Source organism: Pelodiscus sinensis, chromosome 29 (genome assembly GCF_049634645.1).
Source record: "Pelodiscus sinensis isolate JC-2024 chromosome 29, ASM4963464v1, whole genome shotgun sequence".
Classification (NCBI taxonomy): Eukaryota; Metazoa; Chordata; order Testudines; family Trionychidae; genus Pelodiscus; species Pelodiscus sinensis.
The window spans coordinates 7206561-7233358 of record NC_134739.1 but is presented as its reverse complement, the minus strand read 5'-3'; the positions used below and the strand labels follow the sequence as shown (position 1 = coordinate 7233358).

Here is a 26798-nt window from a genome sequence, read left to right as displayed (position 1 = left end):
CTTGACTGAAACCCCAACGTCAGGGGGCAGGAGTCCTGCATTTGGGGCTCTTGCTTGGCTGGGAAGGGCGAAGAGGAGGGGTGGGGCACTGTCGCAGGGCCACGGCCTCCCCTTGGGGCGTGCCCTTGCCAGCTTCCTACCCCAGGGACTTCAGAGCTGCTGGGGAGCCAGCGGGGTGGGACTGAGGCTTCTCCTCCCAGCAGGAGACTGTATGGGCACCTGCCCCAGGAACATGGGAAGCTTAGAGCCAGTAGCCGGGGGACTCTGGGGCAGGGGGAGAGCTGCCGTGGTCTCACCTGCTTCCCTCAGCCCCTTCACCCCCAGCCGTGGACCCTTGTGCCTGTCTGGATGCTTTGACAACCCGAGGGGCGCTCTGCTCTGTGGAGGGGAGACCCCCAAATCGCTCCCTCCTCCGACTGATCCTTCGTGCCTGGCTACTATCCCTGCCTTGGTGTGTGGGCAGGGTCCTGCCTTGCCCAGCGCCCACGTCCTGCATGCAGGACCTTGCTGCTGCCCTGCGTTTCTGGCTGCCGAGGGGCCCCACTGCAGCCCTGGCCCCGACGGTTCCTGTCGAAGCAAACAGACAATAAATGCAGCTGGGAGCTGGGTCTGATCTGGAGTGAGGGGGGCTCTGATGGGGCCGGGGGAGGGAGGCTGGTCACAGGATCCAAAGCTGGTCTCCCGTTGCTTTTCCATGTAGATGTAACTATGCCCTGGGAGCCTACTCTGCAGACACACACGAGGGGCAAAGGTGGCAGCACCCTTGAGCTCCCAGTCTGGTGCCCACCGTCCCGGATGCCTCCCCATGGATTGTGGGCTCTGCTGCCAGCCCCATGCCTGGGTCCCACCCTCTCTCCCAGCCTCAGCTGAGCAGGGCCAGAGAGGCCCAGTGCACCCCCACGCCACCATCCATACCAACCTGTCCCGACCCGACTGACTCGCGAGTTAGCTCAAGCCCCCAGCCTGTGCTTTTAGCGCTGCACGACCCAGTTCAGTTGCCAGGACGCTGGCCAACCAAATCACCCCAGCTCGACCAGCCACCCACGCAAAACACCTGGGGCCCACGCACCCAGGGGCTCCTGCAGCCGATGGGAGCTGGCAGCCATGCGGGGGCACGGGCGCAGCGCTGGGACGCGTGGCAGCCGCAGCCCCTGGACCTAGCCCTGGGGGCCGAGCGCTGGGCTGCAGTCAGAGGCCAGCATCTCCAGCTGTCCCAGAACGCCCTCAGCCCGAGCTGCCAGCCTGGCTCCACCCCAGAGCATGCTGCAAACAGAACCGGCAGGACCGGAAAGCGGGGGGGGGGAGAGGGGCGCTGAGCTGCTGTGGGCACAGCCTAGTGTGTGCCGCTGATGCCACAGAAGCAAAGGGGGAGTCCTGCAGGCCGGGGTGCGGGTGCCTGGAGCTGAGGCACCTGAGGCCCTTCACCGACCCGGCTCCCTAGTGAGGGTGGAAACGAAGCTGAGCTGAGTCCTGAGGGAGACTCCTCAATGGAGCAAGCAAGTGGGCGTGGCCTCTACACATCAAGGTTAGTCTCTAAGGTGCCCCAGGAGGGCTAGACTAACAGCTGCCCCTCTGCAGCTCCCCCCCTCCCCAGGGAGGATGCCCTGGGAGCCAGAGGGGGTGAGGGAATGGGCCATGGACGGCTGCCTGCCCTGCCAGGACGAGGTGCGAGGGACCCGCCTGATGCAGCAGCTTCAGCCCCCTTGTTGTCAGGGCCCAGCAGGGAGCAGCTGAGGGGAAGGGTTCCTCTTGCTTTGTGCAGGGTGCTCATGTTGGGGGGGGGGGGGAGGCTGGGGCTGTCTGACTCCTGACTGCAGGCAGCCAAGCTCCAGCAGGCAGTAACAGAGGCGAGCTCACACGCCCACCCTTTCCCTGGCCCCTTCCACCTGAGGGCCTCAAGGCCCTTCCCCACCCTTAGCCGGCCAGCACCATCTCCCCTGTGCGACCACAGCAGGGAAACTGAGGCACGCAGGGATGCTGTAACGCAGCTGAGACTATAACCAACATCGACCCGGCCTCAACCCCAGGCGGGGCTGCCTTCTCCTCAGCACCAGCAGGAGTCTGTGCCCCCCTCCAGCGCTGAACCCCACTGCCAGGGTAGGAGGACCGAGCAGCGGGTGGTAACAGCACAGCGTCGCTGCTGCCGCCCTCACTGGGCTGGAGCTGGCCACACAAGGCTGGAGGAAGGCGCTGAGCCAACCCTGGCACAGGAAAGGGGGAGGGGCTTGAGCAGGTGGAAAGCCCCGCCCACTGGAGCACCAGAGGGTGGGGCATTGGGTTATTCAGCCCTCCTAGACCTACCCTACAGTGCTCTAGAAAACCTCAGCAAACAGGGTGGCAACAGCTCCCCCAGGACAGGCAGAGAAGGGTGTGGCACTGGCCCAGCCGGGCACGGGGTTGGCAGACAGGACCCCACCCCCCCCAGGTGCCTCCCCCAGACCATGGCAGCAGCAAGCAGGCTCTGCCCTGTGCCGTAGCCCCCCCCCCCCCGACTAACATTCCACATGCTTCCCCCCCACCCCACTTGGGGTTTCTTAAAAACATTTTCGCTGCCCCCACCCCTGCTGGCTGGTAGGATGGGCCCCAAACGCCACAGCGCAGCCTTTGCAGAAGGGAGCTCTGGGCCCCAAGTCCAGATTAGGCAAGCGCGGGGGGGGGCGCGCACGCTTTGGCCTCCCCCTCTTTGGGACATGGCCTCATGAAGGGCCAAACGATTAACCAACCAATTCCTGTCTTGCACAGACGCCGGGACAGGAAGTACCCTCTCCCCCATCACACCGGGACAGGAAGTACCCCCTCCCCATTACACCCCAGACACCGGGACAGGAAGTACCCCCTCCCCCATCACTCAGGAAGTACCCCGTCCCCATCACACCCCCAGACACCGGGACAGGAAGTACCCTCTCCCCCATCACACCCCAGACACCAGGACAGGAAGTACCCGCTCCCCATTACACCCCAGACACCGGGACAGGAAGTACCCCCTCCCCCATCACACCGGGACAGGAAGTACCCCGTCCCCATCACACCCCAGACACCGGGACAGGAAGTACCCTCTCCCCCATCACACTGGGACAGGAAGTACCCTCTCCCCCATCACACCCCAGACACCAGGACAGGAAGTACCCCGTCCCCATCACACCCCAGACACCGGGACAGGAAGTACCCCCATCACACTGGGACAGGAAGTACCCTCTCCCCCATCACACCCCAGACACCAGGACAGGAAGTACCCCGTCCCCATTACACCGGGACAGGAAGTACCCCCTCCCCCATCACACCCCAGACACCGGGACAGGAAGTACCCCCTCCCCCATCACACCCCAGACACCGGGACAGGAAGTACCCTCTCCCCCATCACACTGGGACAGGAAGTACCCCCTCCCCCATCACACCCCAGACACCGGGACAGGAAGTACCCTCTCCCCCATCACACAAGCCACACCCTTCCAATCCCAGGCAGCTGCAGAGACCCATGGCTTATTGCAGGGGGAGAGGGGCACATGCTAGCCCCTTGCCCCAGCTTAGGACCCCCCTGCTACAGCTGACCCGAGAGGGGAGCACAACCAGGAGGGGAAGAGAGATTGGGGGAGGCAACAGGGGCAAGTTTCACTAAGTATCTTTTATTGAAGGAAGTCAGAGCAAATCCCCACTCCTGCAAACCCCCAGCAGTCGCGGACAGGAGCTGGTGGCTACTTGTCCGGCTACTGGCCCTAGGAGAGCTACACAAGGGCGGGGGGGGGGGGGAGGGGACCACGCTTTGGCTTGGAATCGCCACCCCCGCGCTCTCACACCTGTGTCCACAGCAGGGACAAGGCTGTGTCCAGTACCAGCAGCAAGGTGTCTTATCTGAGCACAGGGTGCATGGGGGGCAGAGCCTCAGAGCTCTGCCTTCCAGGGAGCAGACAGGAAGGGGGAGGTCCTGAGCAGAAGCAGCCATGGTGCCACCTCAGGGGGACTGGCCTGGGGTCCAGGGGACAGCTGTACTTTGTGCCGCTACAGGAGGGAGGCGAGGGGGACAGGGCGGGTTAGGAGCCAAGCCCAGGGCTAACCCGAGTCAGCTGCAGGAACGGAAGGTGGGTCACTCAGAGCAGACGGTGGTCGTGCCCCAGGCGCTCTAAGTCTTTGGAAGAGAAAGACCCTTGGTCGGGGCCTGGGGAGGCAGGGCCCTTTGCAGTCAGTCCATGCAGGGATCCCCTTGCTTGGAAGGCCAGGGCGGTCCTGCTCCCTCTGGCTGGGCAGGGAGGGGGCTCTTGCATCAAGTCAGTCACTCCCCCTACAGCTTGTTTCTGCCCCAACAAGGGGCCGGCGCGGCCAGACACCAGGAGCAAGCGTCCACAGCCGGGGAGCTCGTCACAGGCAGGAGAGCGGCTCCCGGGCCCGCAGCAGGCGCTGGCCGAGGGGAGATGTCCAAGGCAAACCAGGGCTCTGACAGCTTCTCTGCTCCCGCCCCGGGGAGGCAGAAGGGGAACCTGCCCAGGCGGCTGCAGGAAACACAAGGAGCCAGCAAGACGGGAAGGCACTTGGCCCTTGCACATCTGGTCCAGGGCACGTGGGGGAAGAAGCTGTCGCTAGCAGGGAGGTGCGTTCCCAGTGCCTCTCCGCTGTCCCCGGGGACGGGAGGCTGGAGGAAAGGAAGGGCCCTGCCGCTTGCTAGCTCTGGGGAGCTGCCCCACCGGGCAGGGGCCGGCCGCTCTGCCCGTCCCTGGCTCCGTGCGGGTGGCGTGGAGGCTGCTCTGGGGCGGGGCACGTGCCCAGGTGCTCACAGGCCGCTGAGCCGCCGCTCCTGGTTCAGCTTCTGGAAGAAGGTCTTGCCGAACTCGTAAGTGCTGATCATGATGGCGCAGGCCGGGGCCACCTTGATGACACGGGGCAGGAAGCCTGCGGGAGGCAGAGAGCAGCGTGAGCCGCTGGCCTGGCCTCACCGGCACCCCCCCCCCCCGGCCGCCGTTCTAGTTACCTGCAAAGAGCCCCCGGGTGCCAGACTCGGCTTGGATCCTCCTCAGCAACAGCCAGGTGGAGGAGCGTTTGGAGGCAGCCACTGCGGGGCGAAAGCAAAGCAGAGGTCAAACAGGCTACTCCACCTGGAGGCAAGACCCCCCCCCCCCGCTGGGCGTGAGCAGCAGCAGGACACTGGGAGCCTGCGCCAGACGAGTCGCCCTCCCTCCCCTGCCCCACGGACACAGGACCCCAGCTCCCCCCCTGGACAGTGCAGGAGCCACCCCCAAGACAGGCCGTTCCAGGCGGATTCCCGGCTGGAGCCACGGGCTGAGGCCGACCCCCGGCTGCGTTCCCGGGCTCCCGCCGTGCCCCTCTCACCTCGGAGGGTCTCCATGTCGCCCAGCTCAATCTGTCGCTGGGTTTTCACCACGTCGAAGGGCAGCGTCAGCACGGCTGCCACCTGGAGGAAGGGGAGAGGCCGCCCGTCGATCCAGCACTTCTCCCTCCTGCCAGCCCCTGTCCACCCCCGAGTGCTCAGCCCTGCGCAGGTTAGACCCTCCACCCAGCCTCCTGGTGTAATGACCAACGCCGAGCGATGCCCTTCCTGTGCTGCTCAACCGACCCCCCGGCTCCATGGTAAGGCTGGGTAAAGGCATCTGGGTACCAGGCACGGTGCCACCCAGCACCCAACTCGCCCAGGCGGCTGGGTGCAAGGGCCCAGCCCTTCAAGGAGGGGAGCAGCTGGGACATATGGACCCAGATCCACCATCAGCAGGGCCCTTCGCCTGCAAACCCGGGGAGAAGCGACGCTCCCGTACTCACCGTCCCCGAGACGGCCCCTGCCGTGAAGCTGACCATGAAAGTGGCTTCGTCCCGCTGGGACTGGCGGCAGAGCCATTCCTTCACCAGCTCGTAGTTAAACCAGTAGAGAGCTGAGAGAGACAGACACGGGTCAGAAGCCCCCACGGCCGCCTCCGCTGCCGACTGCCCTTCGTGCCGGTGGAAGGGGCCAGAGCCAGGCCGGGAGACTGGCTTCTATCAGCCGCAGAGCGGAGGCAGCAAAAAGCAAACACCCCTCCCGCCCTGCCTGGAAGCGAGCCCAGGGCAGAGATGGGAGGTCAGGCTCCAGGGCCTGGGAACTCCCTGGCCAGCACTCAACAGGCCTATTGGGAGGCTGCTCTTCCTGGCATGAGGGACCCTGAGTCTGGGCTGAGACCCACCTTCCCTGTATGTTAAGTGCTTGGGAGGATGCCCAGGAGAGATTCAGGAGCCGCCCAGCTGACTGGCACAGCGCCCACAGCCAGCAGCCTGTGCTTCTCCTGGTGGTGCACACCCACACGCGCCTCGGTGCACATCACAAAATTTATTCCACCCAATGGATGGAAAAAATGTAGAGGGAACATTGGCTGAGACCCGCTCAACTGGAACCACAGCTCAGGTGGGGCCTGGGTCTGAAAATCCTTTGCTGTGGAGTCACCACGGTCTGGCAAAGGCCTTTGCCCTGGACGAGGGATGCACCAGAGCTTGGCTCGCCAGTGCCTTCTGCAGGCCGTTTCCACTTCCCCGTGGCCCCAGGTGGGGGAGACTGGCCCCAGTGCTCCCCAGCACTCCTCCTCTGTGCAGGATACCTGAGAAGGGAACGTCCCGCAGCACGGTGGGCCCCAAGCCCCTCCACAGGGACAGCCAGCCGTCCTGGGCCACTGCGGACTGAATGCAGACGCGCAGCTCGCGGTAGCTCAACTGGCGGGACTGCATCTTGGTCCGGATGAGCTCCAAGGGGCTGATCACCGTCACCGCGCCCACTGAGGGAGGGAATCAGAGCATCAGCCACAGCGAGGGCAGGGCCAACGCGCCACCACGGAGCAGCCAGGCCTCTCTTGCCCCCAGGGCAGTTCTCAGCATGGGGGACGGCTGGGCTGCAGGAGCTAGGGGCCTGGCACGGCTCCGTCTGCTGGAATCGCGTTCCAGCGGCAGTGGGAGGCTCGTCCGAGCAGGAGGATCTGGAGGGCGAATGATGCAGCCGCCCCAGCCCGGCGGGAGAGGGGGAAACGCAAGCCCCGGGCAGGGCTGTGCGTGAGGTCACGCGGGGAGCCGGCCACAGAGCAGGAAACTGACCCAGGGACGCGCTCGCCACGCCACAGGGCCCAGGGGTTCACCGATTCCCAGGCCAAAAGGGGCCACTGCGATCGACTCGTCTGCCCCCCTGGAGAGCAGAGTCCCAGAGCGGAGCTTTTAGAGACCCACCCAAGCCCAGTCTACAAACCGCCAGGGACGGCGAAGCCACCTCCTTCCCCCCTCCGGGCCCACTGGGCCAATGGCGAACGACCCGGACTGCTAGCAAACAGGGCAGGTCGTAGGCCAGGCGGAACGAGTCGTTACCCTGGGCCAGGGGAGGGGGGGCTGGAAGATGCATGGACCCTGAGCCCAGAGCAGAGTGCTACTCACGCCTGGCGATGGCCCCAGCCACCAAGGGGATGTGGGCCCCTTGGCTGCCCATCCGGGAGCGCAGATAATCCCGCAGCTGGTCGTAGCTGGTGAAATAGATCACAGTGGCAGGCACCGCCATCACCCTGCCAAGGACAGGGGCCCGTTAGCATCACCTGCCAACTGGGGAGGAGGGTCCGATCGCCCCAGGCATGACCCCCCGGGCCCCACATCCCTTGACGCTGCCCCTTCCCGGTCTCCAGCCAAGCCGTGGGGCCACGCATTGAGCCCACGCGAAGGGGGGCTCTGCTCATCTCTAAAGGCGCCGTGTGCACTGAGGAGGCTCAACGCCGCATGCTCCATGCAGAAGGGAAGAGGCAAAGGTGGGGCAGTGTCAGGCGGTGACTGGCCCTTTAAGAGGAAGCGGGGGAGGGGAAGCTAGTGCACCTGGGACTCCTTACCTGCCGCTCCCCTGGGATTAAGGGAAGGCGGCAGCAGAGACAGGTGGGTGTCTGGGCTGAGCCCCATTAAAGTCACCAGAGTGACCCTGGGTAGCCTGAGGTAGCCACAGCAGAGGGGGGCTCCCGGCTGACCTCTCTGAGCCAAGGAGTGCTGAAGACGGTTAGGACGGGAGCCGAGTTCCAGACTGGCCGGGGACCCCAGAGCCGGGTGCTGGCGTGGGCGTTGCTGTGATGGACTCTGTCTAGGGCCTGCAAGGATCGTTCTGAACGGTTTCTGTTTCACCAGCCCCGGGCGGCCTCCGGGGGAATTACTATGGAGCCGGAGGAAACTGAGGCAGGCTTCTGCGTGGCCAGCGGGGCACAGCCTCTTACAGAGGGGGGAGGCAGATCGTCTTTGCTCAGCGCAGGACACCCTCCTCCCCCCTGCCCCCAGGACTGCCGGGCCCGGGCCCAGAGCTGCCAGCAGCGCCAGCGCCCTGGGGGTGTGGGCCCTGCCGTCCGACTGGGAGCACGGGCCAGGCGAGTCCTGCAGGCCGGCGGGCCCAGTGGCCCCTGGGCCTCCCACAGTGCAGGCCTGTGGCGGGGAAGGGCCGCGGCGCTCGGGGCCCAGACTCACAGGGTAGGTGGCAGGCCGCTCCACAGAGACTTAATGCCCTCATGGCGCGTGATCTTCACAAAGGCATCCTGAAAGGAAGAGGGGAGCCCCGGGGGTTAGAGAAAGAGGGAAGGGCTTTCCCAGTCGCTGGCCCAAAAGGGAGGCAAGACACCCACGGGAGAGCCCAGGCATGGGCGGCGGCTGCTTCCCTCCTCCCTCCCAGCTGTGCTGCCGATACCAGGGGCTCAGCCCCAAAGACAGCACCGGCTCCGAGCCTGGGCACCCCGGTGGCTGTGGCTACACCCCGAAGTCCAGTCCAGCCTTGCCCGTCACAGGGTGCGTGGGGCCGGGCGGTGGGAGCACAGCTGACTGGTTATCGGCTGCCCCGGTGGGCCTACGGGACGGCACCTGGACCTTCTAGAGAGGGAGACAGCAGCAGGGTCCCAGGGCGCGCTCTCACCCCGGCGGGTACGGGTGCTGCTGGGGGAAGCCGTGACGGGGCTGCAGAGAATAGGGGACTCTGGGTAAGCAGGGGGGAAGGAGGCTGAGCTCTGGCTAGGAGAGGAGAAGGGCTCCAGGACAGGCTCGACCGAGCCGGAGCTTGGGTCATGGTGAGGGGCTTTGTTTGGGGCCTCGGAGGATCAGTTTGAACCCCATAAATGGTTGAACCAGGCGCAGTCAGAGGTGGCATTAGCGCCGCGTGGAACTTACTAAGTAGCCCTGAGATAAGGGGAAACCGAGTCAGGTTCCTGCAGCACCACACCGGGCCAGCAGGGGCGCTACCGGCGTGACTTCTTACAGGTCCCAGACTTCTCCCTTCTCCCCTCCCCCACCCTCCAGGGTCCCAGACCAGGCCTGACACTGCACGGGCTCGGGCTGCCGGAGCACGCCGGCCGCTCCCCGGCAGGAGAAGAGTCTCACCAGGGTGCCGGTGAACCGGGTGGGGGCTTTGTACCAGGCGGTGCAGCTGTTCCCGTTCTGGCACACGTACAGATGGTCCATCAGCCCATTGCAATACAAGAAGCATTTCCCTGCGAGGAGGAGATGGGGGGGGTTAAACTCTCACCCAACCCAGCCCCCTTCCCTCCTCGCGCCCCAGCCCCCACCCTGCTCCAGGCTCTGCCCTATCCTGCAAGGGCCCTCAACAGGGCTGGACCCTTCTGGGCCCTGCCAGCTCCTTTCCAGCCCCCTGCGCCCCACAGGACTGTGCCCTGCTCTCCCGGGCTGCTGGGCAGGCAGGGGAGGGAGCTGGATGGGTCGGCAGGGAGGGAGTCAGCTGGAGCAGCCAGGACGAGGCCTATCGCAGGCCGCTGATACCCCAGGCCTGGGACACAGGCACTTTTGCGGGAGCAGGCAGGGACTTGCCCCAATCCGGTCGTGCAGAATAAAGGCCCCCGAGCTGACACGCAGCGAGGCAGAAAGGGCGCGTCCTGGGAAACTGTCCGACTTCATCAGGCTCCCCTCATCCCTGCGAACGCTTGCCCTACGCCCGTCCTGCCAGCCTGGGCTGGCGGCCCGGGCTGGCAGCAGGCCACCTGCCTACACGAGTCAGCGTCAGCCCTGTCGCCCCCGGGGGATCGGAAGAGGCTGCCCGGTGTTGGCCTGGCTCCCTTCCCCCGCTGTCCATCCTCCCGCCCAGGATCCCAGCCGGAGCTCCCATTCATATCCCTGTCACTGAAGCAGGCCCAGCGCGAGCGTCATGGGAGCGCAGCGGGAGAAAGGCAGCAGCGGGCACGAGCGCCAGATGCCAGGAGGGCAGAGGAAAGGCAGGGTGGAGACAAGGTCCCGGATTCGCGAGTGCCACCCCCCCGCCAACTCCCATCCCCAGATGGCAGCTCTACCGGCATCCGCCTCCCCTGCAGGCCAGTCTGCTCTCCTGACACAGGGCCCGGAGTGCAGGCGGCAGGGATCGAGCAGGCGGCAGGGCAGGCAGAGGGGAGGACAGACGAGAGACGCACAGAATGAGGACAAAGATGCCCATGTGCGGGGGAACTGGCTAGTGTTTAACCCCCCCGCCCGGGCCAGCACAGTGCTAGTTACCCAGCGGGGAGGAAGGGAAGGGGAACTGCCCCCTGCACTCCCTTTGGGGAAGGGTACGCAAGTGGCAGCAGAGGCTGGATACACGGAAGGGGACCCCTCCCATTGCAGGTGTCCCTGCCCCACGTAGCTATGCCTGGAGGGAGTGGGCTAAAGAATGAGCCATGGGGTGAGAAAGGGGAAGAGACCATCAGCCCTGCATTAAGGGTGGAGGGGAGTAAAATCCAGAGACCCCTCATGCAGCCACAACTCAACAAGCCCAGAAGTCCTAGCCTGTCTCCAGGGAGGGGAGAATCATTCCCAGGCCCGACCTGGCTGATGACAAAGAGCCTGTGGGGTCAGTCTCGCACCCGCCTCCACACTCAGGGATGATGGGACTTACCCAAGGCCATGCAGTGAGGCAGTGGCAGGACTGGGAACAGAACCTAGCATTGCAGCTCCCAGACCCCCTGCTCTGACAGCCTGACAGCACCTGGCCCCTGGATAACTCCGAACTTGAGACTCCCTTGAAGTAGGGATGGAAGGAAGATGATGTGGTATGAGCAAGGGGGCAGTGCACCCAGCACAGCTCTGCTCCAGAGACTACAGCCATGGGGAACAGGTTCTCCCAGGGGGACTGGCACTGTCCAGGCTCAGCAGCCATGGGACTTAGCAGGAAGGGGGCGAAAGGACAGGACCCAGAAATACTCACATTTGGACTGGTGAACGCTCCAGGGCACACACTCTACTGACAACACTGAAACACACAACAGGGACACATTTAGCGACAGGCAGAGAGGTGCCGGGGGGACACTAGCAGTGCCGACTGTAACCCCCTTTTTCCTCGCTGGGTTACTCAGGAGCAGACTATGCTCACCCTGTGTGCCTGGTCGCCTGATGTTTTTAACATAAAAGGAGATCCTGAGGACCCCAATGGTCATGTTGTTTAGTTGGGGTTTCCTTATCCACCCCCTTGCTGCAGTCTCTTGCTCCTAAAGAATATACAATGGTAGGGCCTCCATCTGACTGGCCCTGTGCACACTTATGGTGTGATTTGGGAGCCTCCAGGAATTAAATTATTCCAGTAATAATCTAGAACTAACTCCAACACAGCAATTATAAATAAAACTCCAAGACCACAATTATAAATAACATGCATCTCACTGATTACATTAGAATGAACACGCCTTTACTTCACAACTTAAAAGAAACAGGGTTGAACAGATTAAAAGTGAATAAAATCAATTCAAGTAGACAGAAAGAAAGGAAACTTAGCTATCACTGCCACCATTTATCCCCTCCCAGAGCGGGCACTCCTCTGGAGGCAGAGTCCCAGACACTTGCTGGCAGGGGCACGCTTGCAGGTCTGCAGCTGGAGTGGAGACTCCCTGGGCAGGTTCTGTGTTAGTCCAAGCTGAGCAGCCAGCTGCAAATTCCCTCTGCCACTGGAGCAAGCCCCACCAAATGCCAGCAGCTCTGGTTCACTGGCCTGGTCACTCGGGCTCCCTTTGGACCCGGAGTCAGCCTGTCTTCTGTGCTCCTGCCATGCAGCAGTTTCCCCAAATAGCCACAGTTACTCTCAGTGTCTTCCATGCAGGGTTACATAGGCCCTTCTCAGCCACAGTCTCTCCCCTCTAGGGACAATCAACAGCCCCTCAAGCAGCCTCCTACATCCAAGCCCTGGCAGGCTCTAGCTGCAATCAACAGCTCCTAGCCTGGAAAAGGCTCCCCACCAGCCGCCTGGCTGCTCCCTCCAAAATAGAGCTCATCAACTCTCTGCCTGCATAGCCTGGAAGAGCCACTGCTCCCTCCTTTTTCCCCAAGGGCTCATGGGAGTTGTAGTCTCTAGGGCTAGATTGCCACACAAAGGATCCTCCCAGTAAAAGTTAGAGGCTCCTCTAGTAAGAGGACTACACTAGTCTGGGAAGGCCTAGAGCCCCATGTCCTGCGGGCAGCAGAAAGCCGGGGGCTGTTCTGGGGGCAGCTGATGGAGGCTGCAAGCGGGCTGAGACCCGGGGATGCTCTGCCCCCCACGATAACACAAGTCCCTTCCACCTGCCCACAACAGCCAAGCAGTGGCAGGAACATTAGCAGCATGAGTCTGGCAGGCCGGTCACCCGAATGGAGCACCCCACGGGTTCCAAGGGACCCTGTTCCCCATGAATAGCCCCTTGCCTCTTCCCTGTGAGACTCCCCAGGAGTCTCACACGGCTCCCAACGTTCACAGACTGGGGCAGACGCACAGGGAAGGGCCACGACTCCCAGAGGGAGGCCGTGAGAACAGAACCCACGGGCCTTCGCACCGATCCTTACAGAAATTCCCCCGATGATCACACTAGCCCGGGGCAGTCACTGCTGGTGTCCCAGGCCTGGCTCGCTTTGTGAGAGAACCTGGAGGCCGGGCTAGGGACTCTCACGCAGCCTGGGAGCTACTTAAACTCCTGCTGAGGCTTGAAGGGCCTGCCTGCTCCTGGACGTGGCTAGCTCGGGTTAGCTGCGATTCATGCAGGGCAGGGGTCAGCGCAGGCCAAGGCCTGGGACAGGCGCCCTCCTGTCAAGCAGCACCAGACCCTGGAAGGAAGGGCAGAGCCAGGAGGAGGGAGCCCGATTTTCCGGAGAGGCCTACGGATGACGAGCAGTCGCTGGCTCTGTGGGGATGCCAGAGTCCTTTCCCCGTGCCCGGCACCGCACGAACCCACCCACGTCAGGGCCATACTGGACCCCCGAGCTCAGACCCACTGGCTCCCAGGGCCTGCGGACACCTATGCCCATCGACCCCTCTCCTCTAGGGCCACGCAGCCCAGAGGCAGGAGGCTCTGAGGGTGGCCCAACACTGGGGCGCTGCTTGCGGCAATGCCGATCCCGCTCCAACCAGCCCCATGGGTTCGGTGGAGGGGGGCAGACCGGGGAGGGTCTCCTGTGCAGGACCTGGGAAAGAAGCTCCCAGATGGGGGACAGGGCGAGGCCTGAAGGGGCCATGCCCAACCCCCTCTGCTGAACCCATTTCCCCATCAGGGTCCTGCTGCTTGAGGGGCGCCAGACCACGGCAACCCCTCCTCACTGCTCTGCTGCCCACAGCCTGTCCCTGCCCGGACCGAGTAGCCAAATAGCCCGAGACCACAGGACCCGACCAGCCCTCCCCTAAGCAGCCAGCGGCTCCTCCCCGCGACTCCCCTTGGGGCCTGCATGGCACAGCCGCTCAGGAGACAGGGATTCACACACACCCCGCCAGGCAACGGCGGGGAGAGAAACACACCCGGTGTATCCGAGCAACAGCCCACCGGGCTCGCGGCTGCGAAGGCAGCAGGCTCAGAGCCGACCCACCTGGCGAGGTTTCCACCCCGAGCCGGGAGTTACCTTTGGAGAAGGGCGTCCTCTGGGCCTGCAGCCGGATCTTCACCACGTCCAGGGGGGTGACTGAAACAGAAGGCACCTGCTGAGACTTGGGGGTGCAGAGAGGTGCCAACCCACCTCACGGCCTCCCCCTGACAGGGACCATTGGGCAGCGGGTTTAATATTGACCGGGAAACAGCGGCACGAAGACGGGAAGGAGCACAGCCAAGCTCATGGTGCTGAGAGGGGAACCCAAGAGTCCTTGCTCTTCTCCGACCACCAGACCCACCCACCTTCCCGCCTCCCTCCTGAGCCCATGGGGCAAAGCAAACAGGTCTCCAAGGCATTTTAAGCCTCTTAATACCAGGCCAGATTTGCTGGGAGCAACGGTCGTCAGGGGATGAGGTGGGATTCCAGGGGGAAGAGAAAGGGGAAAAAGTGGAGAGAGGCTGCAGCCCCATTAGCTCCTGGAGATTGTCCCACTCCAGAACAGCGAGCTAGCTTGACCCATGCACACCTGGAAACCCTGGCGCACCCCCTCCCAGCCTGTCTCTCCAGCCCCCCCCCCTCAGCCAGCCCCCATGCCGACCCCTTACCGAAGAGGGATGTGAAGAGGGCCCCGGTTCCAGATGCCAGCATCTGCTGCAGGGGGGTGATGCCCCCCGTGGGGCTCACTGACACGTTCTCAGACATCATGCTGCCCCCCTGCAACACACAAACGGGGCAGCAGGGCTGTTACCGGCAATGCAGTCTCCACGGTGCATCCCAGAGCTACTGGCTCGCTGCGCACGCTGGGCATTTCAGGGATTGCTGGTTACCCCCTGCCCACAAGAGGCAGGTTTTACCTCAAGGGGCACGAGCCACCTGGCTCTGCCCGTTCCCTGGCCGGAGAGGTCCCACCATCCCTGGACTCAAACCCACAGAGCCCTCTTGCCACCGTGCAGCTGCCTCGGCATGTTGGCTGCATGCCCGCCCTTCTCCCGCTGCGCTATCCATGCACGGCAGAAGAGGCGGGGCGCCTTCCCGCGGGTGCTGCTTATACAATCACCCGCCCCACGAGGAGAGACAGCACCAGGTGCAGCGGCGATAAAATCCTGCCAGCCCCGCAGCTGGAGCCAGGCCTGCCTGATCCGGCTAGAAAGCCAGCACTAGGAGCGACGGCGGAAGAGACCCAGCATGGGCTGGGAGGGGAGCCGGGTGCAGAGCCAGGTGCACCGAGCTCTCCCATTCCCCTAGCCCTGTGAGGAGGAGACGCCCCACCTCAGCCCAGAGGAGGGGCTGGGTGCAGAGTCAAGCCAGGAAGTTAAGGGGAGCAAGGGGGGAGGGGGAAAACAAGGCCCAGAGCTCCTGCAGAGCAAGGAGGATACAGCCACCTAATGCCGACAGCTGATTCCCTCCAGCCAGAAGAGCTGGGGAGAGGGGGCAGGAGCCTTCCCTCAGACCTGGGGACTCGTTCAACCTCGCACAGGATGGCAGGAATCGCACCAGGTAGTGCTTTGGATACTGGTACCCACGGGGCTTCCAGAGGACACATCAAGCCACCCAGCTACTTGCCTGCATTTACAACAGGCTACATAAAAAGCACTAGCCAAGTCAGTACAAACTCAGATTTCATTTCCGTGGCCCCACTGAAATAGACCCACACCCTGTTTATAGGCAACAAGCAGCCCTGGAGCACCTTAGAGACTAACAAAAAATATATACGTGGCATCACGCGCTTCCGTGGGCAAAGCCCACTTCTTCAGACGGGTTGGAGTCCCATAGTGGTTTTGCCCACCAAAGCTCATGATACTATATATATTTTTGTTAAGTCTCTAAAGCAGAGTGGGGAACCTTTGGCCCGGGGTCCACATGCAGCCCCCAGCTTGCCTGGCCCCTGAGGCTCAGGGCTCCCCCCAGCATTGGGAAGCCTGCATTGGCACTCCAGCCCCCCCTCCCCCCCGTTTCACCGTGGGGCTGAAGCAAACAAAATCTACTAGCCTGGGCCCCTCAGGCAGTGGTGTGTGAGGGGAATGTGGGGAGGGTCTTTCCGCTTCTCAGTCAGGAGGCCACATCAGTGAAGGTTTGATTTTTCTGTTTGGCTTCTCACTTGTGTGCAGCCCCAACTGATTTCTCTGTGGGTCAGCGACCCCTGACCCAAAAAAAGGTTCCCCCACCCCTGCTCTCAGGTGCCCCCGGACTACTTGTCGTTTTTAAAGTTACAGACTAAACCAGCTCCCCCTCTGAGAATATTTATATGCCAATTGATTAATTGTCTAATTATAGTGTGAAAATTAGTCTGCAATTTTTCAGTACAGGCATCCTGACGTGCTTTGTATTTTACGTCTGGTGGTGTAAGCAAGCAAGTCGGTTAAGTGAGGCGCAAGTTGGGATAGGCAGGCAAGACAAATCAGACTCCTGAAAGGGGCCCAGTAGTCTGGAAAGGCTGAGAACCACTGCTTCATGGCCATTAATTAACGCTCCCATTGACCCTACCCCTGGCTAGACAGTAGCCTGCTGCTTCTATGGATGGAGAGCAAGCAGACAGGAAGCTGGCATCAGAGCCAGGAAAGGCCGTCCCAACTCACAGCCCTGCACTCAGACTACATTTCTCTCTCACCACAGTTTAGTATCGAACCCTGTTTAGTCACCATGAGCTCCAACAACTAGCTCCGAAACAACAACGTGGAGTCAGCCAGGACTTTCAGATTCCAAACGTCCGCTACCCTCGAAGGGAAATTTTCAGAATGGAGAGGGGTACCTAGTGGTGTTCCCCATGGGTCAGTTCTAGGACCAATCCTATTCAACTTATTCATAAATGATCTGGAGAAAGGGGTAAACAGTGAGGTGGCAAAGTTTGCAGACAATACTAAACTACTCAAGGTAATTAAGACCAAAGCAGACTGTGAAGAACTTCAAAAAGATCTCACAAAACTGAGTGATTGGGCAACAAAATGGCAAATGAAATTTAATGTGGATAAATGTAAAGTAATGCACATTGGAAAAAATTACTCCAACTATACGTACAATATGATGGGGGCTAATTTAGCTACAACTAATCTGGAAAGAGATCTTGGAGTCATCGTGGATAGTTCTCTAAAGATGTCCACGCAGTGTGCAGCGGCAGTCAAAAAAGCAAATAGGATGTTAGGAATCATTAAAAAAGGGATAGAGGATAAGACGGAGAATATCTTATTGCCCTTATATAAATCCATGGTACGCCCACATCTTGAATACTGCACACAGATGTGGTCTCCTCATCTTAAAAAAGATATACTGGCCTTAGAAAAGGTCCAGAGAAGGGCAACTAAAATGATTAGGAGTTTGGAGTGGGTCCTATACGAGGAGAGATAAAAGAGACTGGGACTTTTCAGCTTGGAAAAGAGGAGACTAAGGGGGGATATGATAGAGGTATATAATATCATGAGTGGTGTGGAGAAAGTGAATAAGGAAAAGCTATTTACTTATTCCTATAATATAAGAACTAGAGACCACCAATGAAACCTAATGGGCAGCAAGTTTAAAACAAATAAAAAGAAGTTCTTCACGCAGTGCATAGCCAATCTGTGGAACTCCTTGCCTGAGGAGGTTGTGAAGGCTAGGACTATAACAGGGTTTAAAAGAGAACTAGATAAATTCATGAAGGTTAAGTCCATTAATGGCTATTAGCCAGGATGGGTAAGGAATGGTGTCCCCAGCCTCTTTGTGTCAGAGGGTGGAGATGGATGGCAGGAGAGAGTTTGCTTCATCAGTACCTGTTCGATTCACCCCCTCTGGGACACCTGGCATTGGCCATTGTCGGCAGACAGGGTACTAGACTGGATGGACCTTTGGTCTGACCCAGTCTGGCTGTTCTTATGAAAAATACCCTAGTGAAAAATACCCTATAGCCTGGACTTACATTCTCATTTTATTTTGAGCAGCCTCCCCACCTTTTCCTAGGGCCATTTAGTGCCAGGTGCTTTCCTTTCCCAAGTACAGATGTGAATAATTGTGTATTTGTGTTAACGTGCAAGTGCTGACATTTTTAGTGGTCACGTTTACACACAGGAGAACAGGCAGGAGCCAGTGCTTGCTTGGACCCTATCAGAGGCAGCAACGTGGGGGGGTGGCCGGCTCTATGGGAGCCTGCATGCGTGGGGAGCTGGCTCCCCATGGGCACGGGCTCCCGTCTCCCCTCCCTTGCAGCAAGGGGGAGGTGCGTGTAAGCCTGGGCTTATCGATTAATCATGTAAAGAATTACTCACTGACATCCTTATTCCCAAAAGCTTCAGAGGGGGAGCCGAGTTGGTCTGAAACTGGAAAAGCTTAAAAAACAACGAATAGTCTAGCAGCACGTTAGAGATTAACAAAACGTGTTGATGGTGTAATGAGCTTTCATGGGTGCAACCCACTTCTTCAGATGAATGGAGGTATTAAAGGTCCAGTTCCAAAATAAATAGGGGATTGCGGGGGGGGGGGGGGGGGGGGGGGGAGAAGGAAGGTTACCACCCTGCTGAGCACAGCCACACCACAGATAACCCAAACATACCGTTTTCCTGGCCTTTGGTTTTACTGGTAACTCAAATCATGAGTCCAGAATGGAAACATCTGCCTAGGCTTAGCGGTTCTTCGGGATTCCCTATAGGCGATCTCCCCTGTTCTGGGACCTAGCTCCTCCTGCTTGCGAGCGAGGAGCACACGCCACCTCCTCTCTCAAGCACCCAGGCTGTGCGTACATCAGGGAACAGTGGAAAGACATTCCCGTGGGAGGAGGGAGCCCAGGTACAGACAGAGTGTCAGCAGCTTCACTGAATGTCAGACGAACCGAATGGCAGCACTGGAGAGAAATTTCTTAGGTCCTGTTTTGAGCCTCGCCTGCCCCAACAGGACCCAGCTGATGTAACCTTAGCGCCTGGGTGGTCATCATGCTGCACTTCTGCACAGGGTTCACGCACACGATAATGAGAAGCCTGCAGTCCTAGTGCCTGCCGCCCGTTACGGGGCCGTGCACGGCTCCTCCCCACGATGTGTAGGGAGTACAGGAAGTAACATCTTAGGACCTCCACTTAGATGGGATAATACCCGGGTATCTCCACATGGTCGATGGCAGGAAGGGCCACTAAATGACCGGAGCATGAGGCTTCTGCGTGCCCCCTCACGCCAGCAGACTTTGCCATGTGAGCTAGTCCCACATCCGCACCCCTTACGCAAGGCGGGGCGGAGACTGCAACACCCAACCTGCTTAATCACCTCCTCTTTCAGACATGCCACAACGCAGCACCCTCCATCCGTGAGACCAGGGAGCAGACCGGGAGTCAGGGCTTCTCCGCTCGGTCATCCTGATCTCTTGGATCAGACCCTGTACTCCCCTCCTGGGGCCTCATACGGAGCCTCCTGCTTCCCTCCCCTTAGGGTCCGGCCTGCTGCCTTTTACAGTGGCCCTCGCTCAGGAAAAAGTGCCTCTGGTGAGCACAACTGAGGCCAGCTGTTTAATATGAGAAGGGCAGGGATGTAAAAGCTGCTGCAGGAGTCAACGCGAGCAGCGACATGGCCACGCCTGCTAGGGCTGAGATTTTAAAGGCAGGAGATTCCGTGGATAGGGCCCAGAAAAAGCCTGTTCCGATGGCCCCTTCTGTCTCATCTCTGCTCCCCTTGTGCCAGTGACTCACTCCTGCTAACGTTACTGACCCACAAACAAGGTCTCACTCCCACTGGCCCTGTAGGAACCGGTCTAGCCACAGCAGAGTAAGCTCGCGTGTCCTGCCTTGTTCATTATCAGCCCAGCGCCCACAGCAGGACCGGCATCACCAGCACGGACGTCAGAGGCAGGAAGAAAAACAGCTGGATTCTCAGATCCCAGGCATCTCAAGAGAGAACAAAACAGGGAAACCGAGGCTCGGTCCAGGACGTCTCTTCTGTGGCAAAACGTGAAGTAAGGCAGCACCACCATCGCACATAGCTCCACCTGCACATCTGCGTTCCTTCAGAGCGCCCCCAGGCGATGCATGTTCTTCATCTCTGGTCGTGCCGGCAAAGCACGAGGAGCTTGCCCAGCCTGACACGGGGCTCACAACGCAACAGACAAGGCAGGAGGTAAAGGAGCACCATGTGTAACTAAGCGAATGCCGTGGAAATCTTACCGGGGGGGACTGTCTGCCTTTTGGGCCTGTCGCAAAGCCGGTTAAATCCCTGCAAGGTCTCCCATTGAATGCCATGAGCTTGGGATCAGGAATGTAAAATCTCAGCATCCATGAACCCTACGTAACAGCTGAAAATTGTAGCAGTTACACACGCGGGGGGATCTGCAGTACAAAGATTAAATAAGCTTTATACCACAGAGCCCGCAGCAAGACTCCCCAGGAGTGGGGCCAGCCTGTGACCTGCAGTACGTGTGGGGTGGGGCGCGGGGGGCTGCTCCTGTTACTGTGTTACCCGTGCAGGGTTCTGCCTGCAGAGCTGCGTGGGTCAAGGGTCAAACTCCAGCACAGCCCTGCCCAACAGTGCGACACCGGCAGAAGTCCGCCGCAGACAGAGGCGAGAGACCGTACGTGCCCCAGACAAAGCCACAGCATCGTGCATGCTGCTAGGGCGCTGCTGCAGCGGGATAAAGCAGGGCTCCTCAGCCGTGCTCCCCTCACCCTGGCCAAGCAGAGCTGCCCACGAGAAAATTGTCATTCGGACTGAGCGTTTCTTGGGGCACTGCTAAGGCCGCGCGCAAGGATTAGCACAATGGTTACTGGCATCTCTGTTACAACGGTGCCTAAAGACCACCCCAGCCACAGCCCCATGGCGACAGTAAATAACAGTTCCTGCTGCAAAAGGGCTAGAAGGCACGACCGTGGCAGCTGAACTTTGAAATCCAGCTGGTCTGAACTAGGGATGTGACCGCGTAGTCGATTAACCGATGAGGCTAGGCTTATTGGTTAACCTAGTTGACTGCTAGCATCCCCCCCACACTTTGCTGCCGCTGTATCAGAAGCTGCAAGAAGGGAGGGGGAGCAGGAGCCGGTCCTGAGCCCAGGCCCTGTGTGGACTGGGCTGCTGCTGGAACAGCCTCTGTCCGCGGCGAGCAACAGTACTGCCGTGGCTAGAGACTGCTTTGCAGCAGCCCTGCCCCCCAGCAGCCTCTGTCCGTGGGGAATTCGGACCCTCCGCAGACAGGGGCTCTACTACCCTGCGCTGCTGCCTCTGATCAAGGAGCTGGTTTTTAAACTGGCTCCCCTCGCGGACCAGTTCTCGCCAGGCACCCCACACTGCTGCCTCTGATATAGCGTAAGGGGACTCCCATTGAGTGGAGCCATGTGCACTGGCTGCTGGCCCCACCCCGGGGACTACAGAATAGTCAAGTAACCGCGAAGAATTCATGCGGCGAGTCGACTATTCAATTAGCCGATCGCTAACATCCCTAGTCTGAACTACGAGCACAGGAGATGCTTACCCCACTGCCAACATATTTCAGATCAAGGAGCGAATCTGCCCCCTCCTCTCCAGCAGGGAAGCCCCTAGCACCCCTCCCCAGACCACAGGAGAGAAGCCAAAATGTCTCTCCTTCTGCACCCCAGCTCCCCACCCTACTGGACTGGACTCTTCTCTTAGGGGCTAAGAGAAAATCCACCTGGCTCCTTGCACCAAATCTAGGCCTTACTGCACCCCCCCAACACACACACACACACACACACACACACACACACACACACACACACACACACACACACACACACACACACACACACTTTTCACTCCTGCCCCCCCCAACCCTGCATCCTAGTTGCAGTAACTCCCACACTGCCCTTGGGTCCTCTCCTGCGATCTCAGAGCCTCCCTACTGTTTCCTCTTCTCCTGAGGCCTATGAGCCTGTCTCCCCTCATCTGGCCCCCAGCTCCCCAGGCTAAGATACACCCCCCACCCCACAGGTTCCTCACCTGAGGTCTAGACACTGAAGCATCCCCTCCAGCTCCACCCCCCAGGCTTCCCAGGCCGTGGGGCTGGGCACAGAGCTGCTGCAGTCCCAGCTCCCCCTGTTCAGCGCTCCTGGGCACACAAACATGTCAATCAGCTGCAGGAGCCAAGCCAAGCAGAGAGCAGCACGGGAACAGAGCCTGCAGGGCGACAGTAAGCCCAGCACTCCCATGAGGCACCGGCAGGCTCCCGTATGCCCAGCCTGCCCCCTCCACCCTGGGGGCTCAGCAGCCTTTGCAAACAGGAATGAATTAACCCCTACACGCCCTCAAGCAGTGTCACCATTAAACAACAGATGGGGAAACTGAGGCACAGAGCAGGGAAATGACACAGTCCAGCTCATGCAGTTAGACAGTGCCAGAGCCAAGAGCAAAACCCAGGCATCCTGGCCTCCATTACCCCCCAGTCTAATATTGCAACCATTTCCTTCCCACCCCTCAGCTCCTGCATGTCCCCCCCCGGGCTCCTCCCCCGATCTCCTGTGCCCTTCACCCTCAGGGGTCGCCCTGTTCTCTGTATGGGTGTCCCTCATTCAAGGTTACCCCAAAACGCTCCTGTGTGACTCCCCACCCTTGGGGCTTCCCCCCCAGCTCCTGCATGTGCATTCCCTGCTCCCAGGCATTATCCCTCTCCTGTGTGCCATCTCTCTACCCCATCCCCTGCATGTGTGTGCCCTCCCCTCCCCAGAGTTCCCCCCCATAGCTGTATGTGTGCGCACCCCCGGCCTACTGTCCCCCCCAACTCCTGCATGTATGTGCCCCCCCATCCCAGGGTTGCCCCCCCGGCTCCTGCATGTGTGCACCCCCTATTCTCACTGCTCCCCCCCAGTTCCTGCATGTGCATACCCCCCCATTCTCACTGCTACCCCCCCCGGTTCCTGCATGTGCATACCCCCCATTCTCACTGCTCCCCCCCGGTTCCTGCATGTGCATACCCCCCCATTCTCACTGCTCCCCCCCGGTTCCTGCATGTGCATACCCCCCCATTCTCACTGCTACCCCCCCGGTTCCTGCATGTGCGCACCCCCCCATTCTCACTGCTACCCCCCCGGTTCCTGCATGTGCGCACCCCCCCATTCTCACTGCTACCCCCCCGGTTCCTGCATGTGCATACCCCCCCCATTCTCACTGCTACCCCCCCCCCCCCGGTTCCTGCATGTGCATACCCCCCCCATTCTCACTGCTACCCCCCCCCCGGTTCCTGCATGTGCGCACCCCCCCCATTCTCACTGCTACCCCCCCCCGGTTCCTGCATGTGCGCACCCCCCCATTCTCACTGCTACCCCCCCCCCCCCCGGTTCCTGCATGTGCGCAACCCCCCATTCTCACTGCTACCCCCCCCGGTTCCTGCATGTGCGCACCCCCCCCATTCTCACTGCTACCCCCCCCCCGGTTCCTGCATGTGCGCACCCCCCCATTCTCACTGCTACCCCCCCCGGTTCCTGCATGTGCGCACCCCCCCCATTCTCACTGCTACCCCCCCATTCTCACTGCTACCCCCCCCCGGTTCCTGCATGTGCGCACCCCCCCATTCTCACTGCTACCCCCCCCCCCGGTTCCTGTATGTGCGCACCCCCCCATTCTCACTGCTACCCCCCCGGTTCCTGCATGTGCGCACCCCCCCATTCTCACTGCTACCCCCCCGGTTCCTGCATGTGCGCACCCCCCATTCTCACTGCTACCCCCCCCGGTTCCTGCATGTGCGCACCCCCCATTCTCACTGCTACCCCCCCCCGGTTCCTGCATGTGCGCACCCCCCCATTCTCACTGCTACCCCCCCGGTTCCTGCATGTGCGCACCCCCCATTCTCACTGCTACCCCCCCGGTTCCTGCATGTGCGCACCCCCCATTCTCACTGCTACCCCCCCGGTTCCTGCATGTGCGCACCCCCCATTCTCACTGCTACCCCCCCCCCGGTTCCTGCATGTGCGCACCCCCCCATTCTCACTGCTACCCCCCCCCCCCGGTTCCTGCATGTGCGCACCCCCCCATTCTCACTGCTACCCCCCCCCCCCGGTTCCTGCATGTGCGCACCCCCCATTCTCACTGCTCCCCCCCCCCCGCCCCGGGGTCCCCCCCCCGCTCACCGGCCCATTGCAGCGCCACGCGATGTCTCCGGCCGCCGCCCGCGCCTTTGAGGCTCCCCATGGGCCGGTCGGGGGCCCGGGCTGCGATCGCCGCCTGGGCCGCAGCTCACGGCGCTTCCGCTCCGGTCTGCAGGCAGCGCGGCAAGGGGCGGGGCTTGCACGCTCCTCCCCCGCCCGCGTGTGCCGGCGGCGGGGCGGGGCTTCCACGCGCGTGTGCTAGAGAGAGTGCGGCTTGCACGCGCCTCCCCCCATGGGGTGTGTAGCGGCAACTGGGCTTCTACACGCACCTTTCCCCCCCCCCCCCCGAGTGTGCCAGACAGCAGGGCTTGCACGCTCCCGACAAGCGTGCAAACAGAGCAGCCCTGGCACACCTACCCACACCAGGGCTGCTGAGTGTGAGGAGACAGCGGGGCTTCCACACACCCCTCGGCAGTGGGCAGACGTGGCAGGGCACACGCATACCCGCTCCCAGGCTGCTGAGCGTGTGAGAGCCAGCAGCTTTTGCACACAAACTCCAAAGACAAATATCATAGCCTGCCAAGGGGAAAAGAAGTCACGGCCTCTACAAACCCAGGCCAAGTCCCCCAGAGCATGGCACAGGCAGAGAGATTTCAGACCCCTGATCACCAGAGCGTGGCAGAAGCAGGGGGCTTTCAGACCCCAGATCACCAGGGTGTGGCAGAAGCAGGGGGCTTTCAGACCCCTGAACACCAGAGCGTGGCAGAAGCAGGGGGCTTTCAGACCCCTGAACACCAGAGCGTGGCAGAAGCAGGGGGCTTTCAGACCCCAGATCACCAGGGCGTGGCAGAAGCAGGGGGCTTTCAGACCCCTGAACACCAGAGCGTGGCAGAAGCAGGGGGCTTTCAGACCCCAGATCACCAGGGCGTGGCAGAAGCAGGGGGCTTTCAGACCCCTGAACACCAGAGCGTGGCAGAAGCAGGGGGCTTTCAGACCCCTGGTCACCAGGGTGTGGCAGAAGCAGGGGGCTTTCAGACCCCTGATCACCAGAGCGTGGCAGAAGCAGGGGGCTTTCAGACCCCAGATCACCAGGGCGTGGCAGAAGCAGGGGGCTTTCAGACCCCTGGTCACCAGGGTGTGGCAGAAGCAGGGGGCTTTCAGACCCCTGATCACCAGAGTGTGTCAGAGGAGGAAGGCTTTCACACCTCCTGTGTACATACACTAGGGTTAGCCAGACAGGAACCAATTGATTTACACTCAACACAGTTGTGACTGACACAGCCTATCCCAGAGAGGGAAGTTTTTCTGAATCCCCCACCTCACAGGAGGCAAAGTAAACTAACTCCACTGAGGATCAGGCGCCTCCTCCCATCTCTCCACACACACCCCATTCTGCCTTCTGGGGAGGGGTAGTGTGAGATGGCCGGCAAGATGGTGCTTCAAAGGTTGAGGGGGCTTCAAAAGGAAATAGAAAATAGATTCTAGCCTCCCCTCCCCTACTGACTACTGTGAATATTGAGTGTCAACCTTTTTTACTGCTAAGGCCTCATATTTCAACCACAGATATCATGTCCCCATCTACTATATATTTGAGAGAGTGTGTCTGTTTGTTTGTACAAGAACTCCTCCTAAACGGTAAGAGCTAGGACCACCCAATTCGGTATGCAGCATCCTCTTCTCATAACTGAAAGCAACATAAGGGCTTGGTTATGCCAGGAAAACGGGGTATGCCTGGAATGAGACTGCTTCTCATAAAACCAAACAGAAAACAGAATGGCCAAATTAAATACAGGCCTCAAAATTGACATAACTGAGTGAATGTTGAAAGAGACTGAACCAAGAGGAGCTGGAATAATAGGATGAACCTGGAATAGGATTGCTTCTCAATAAACCTTACAGAAAAAACAGAAAAATTTGGAGCAGTGCTTTGTTCTGGCACAGCTAAATCAATGTTTAAGGTTTGAAAACTAGAATAAAATGTTATTGGAAACCAAACTGACTATAGTCCTTTTTTGTTAAAGCATAGCGAATGATAAGAGGTTATAGGGATGAAGAAAAAAAAGCACTTGATGGAATTCCCATTTTAAAAAAATGTACTAAAAAAATTAATCAGAAAAAAGTTAATCCCTTTTTTTAAGACAGCTGAAATAAAAACTAACTTCAGAAAAATAACACTGTATTTTTTAAAAAATGCTATCATTGAAATAAATCATGTTCATTTTCCTTTTATTTTCAAAAAAAGCCACCCCCTTATTTGAGTTAAGGACCCAAGCAGTGCCAGACATATCTGCTAGTTTTACAAATACAAAAAATCACTGAGAGGCTTTATAAGGTCTCGTAGGGCAGGTTCCTAACAGTCTCATGCACTCGGTGTCCACTGAGTCTCATCCACTCAGACTGCCTTTCAGAATGAATGTGACAAATCCATGAGCTGTGGCGTTCCAGATAGCCAGCTCTGTCCTAAATCGTATTTTTGGCCTCCCTAAAGTGACTGTGAGGCCTTTGGCATGTTTGTTTACATAATTTGTATCGGAAAACACTTTATTAAGCTATGAATGTGGATGTTGTTTTATTGTTTACTAGCAGAAATACCCAGCGTTGCCTGGGGAAACTATAGTAAAAGGTATGATGAATGAACTATGTCAATTACATTAACATAGCATATTTTATTGGAAATACTTTTCTCTTATATATTACTTACTTATATGAAAAAATATGTCCTGTATTAGTCTCAATTTTGCTTAATATAACGTTGCATGCAATTCTCTGATCAGCAACCAACAGTGGCTCATTTTCTGCTACATACTGTTCTAAATCGACAGTATTATGCTTTCTCTCTCTCATGATATCTCTTTCTGCTGTAGTAGGAGGTGCTCCCGTAGGTCTTGGAATGCCAGCTTCTTCCAAATTTCTACCTGAGATCTGTAGCACTTTGTCTTCCTATGATCTGGCGCTTCTAAACGCTAATTATCAGTGGGCTCAATTGGGGCTCTGGGGGAACCGATTTCGAGATATAACCAATCCAGTTATTTAAGTTAGGAAATCAGTAGTATCTGTTCAAAA

At 59.5% G+C, this 26798-nt stretch overlaps 1 protein-coding gene across 5 annotated transcripts; it reads right to left on the bottom strand.

Annotated features, from left to right (window-relative positions):
* Nucleotides 1-3603: 3603 nt before the first annotated feature.
* Nucleotides 3604-23935, bottom strand: SLC25A39 (solute carrier family 25 member 39). Of its 5 annotated transcripts, none has more exons than XM_075911212.1 (12): nt 23778-23935; nt 14367-14475; nt 13762-13854; nt 11150-11194; nt 9343-9452; nt 8443-8510; nt 7387-7511; nt 6570-6743; nt 5764-5873; nt 5320-5401; nt 4961-5041; nt 3604-4881 (listed from the first exon to the last, which is right to left on the bottom strand). In XM_075911212.1, the coding sequence occupies exons 2-12, from the start codon at nt 14464-14466 to the stop codon at nt 4763-4765; spliced, it is 1107 nt and encodes a 368-aa protein (XP_075767327.1). In that variant the 5' UTR covers nt 14467-14475; nt 23778-23935; the 3' UTR covers nt 3604-4762. The 5 variants fall into 5 exon arrangements, with proteins under 5 accessions (XP_075767327.1, XP_075767329.1, XP_075767328.1 ...); XM_075911214.1 differs by having other exon boundaries at nt 13795-13854; XM_075911213.1 differs by lacking the exon at nt 23778-23935 and adding an exon at nt 14616-14754.
* Between the last annotated feature and the right edge of the window lie 2863 nt (nt 23936-26798).

Coding starts and splice junctions, on each gene's coding strand:
- SLC25A39 (XM_075911212.1), bottom strand. CDS start 14,466: ATGATGTCTGAGAACGTGTCAGTGAGCCCCACGGGGGGCATCACCCCC. Junction 13,855..14,366: donor CCTCTTCACATCCCTCTTCG/GTAAGGGGTCGG, acceptor CTTCTGTTTCAG/TCACCCCCCTGGACGTGGTG. Junction 7,512..8,442: donor AGCGGCCTGCCACCTACCCT/GTGAGTCTGGGC, acceptor TGTCCTTGGCAG/GGTGATGGCGGTGCCTGCCA.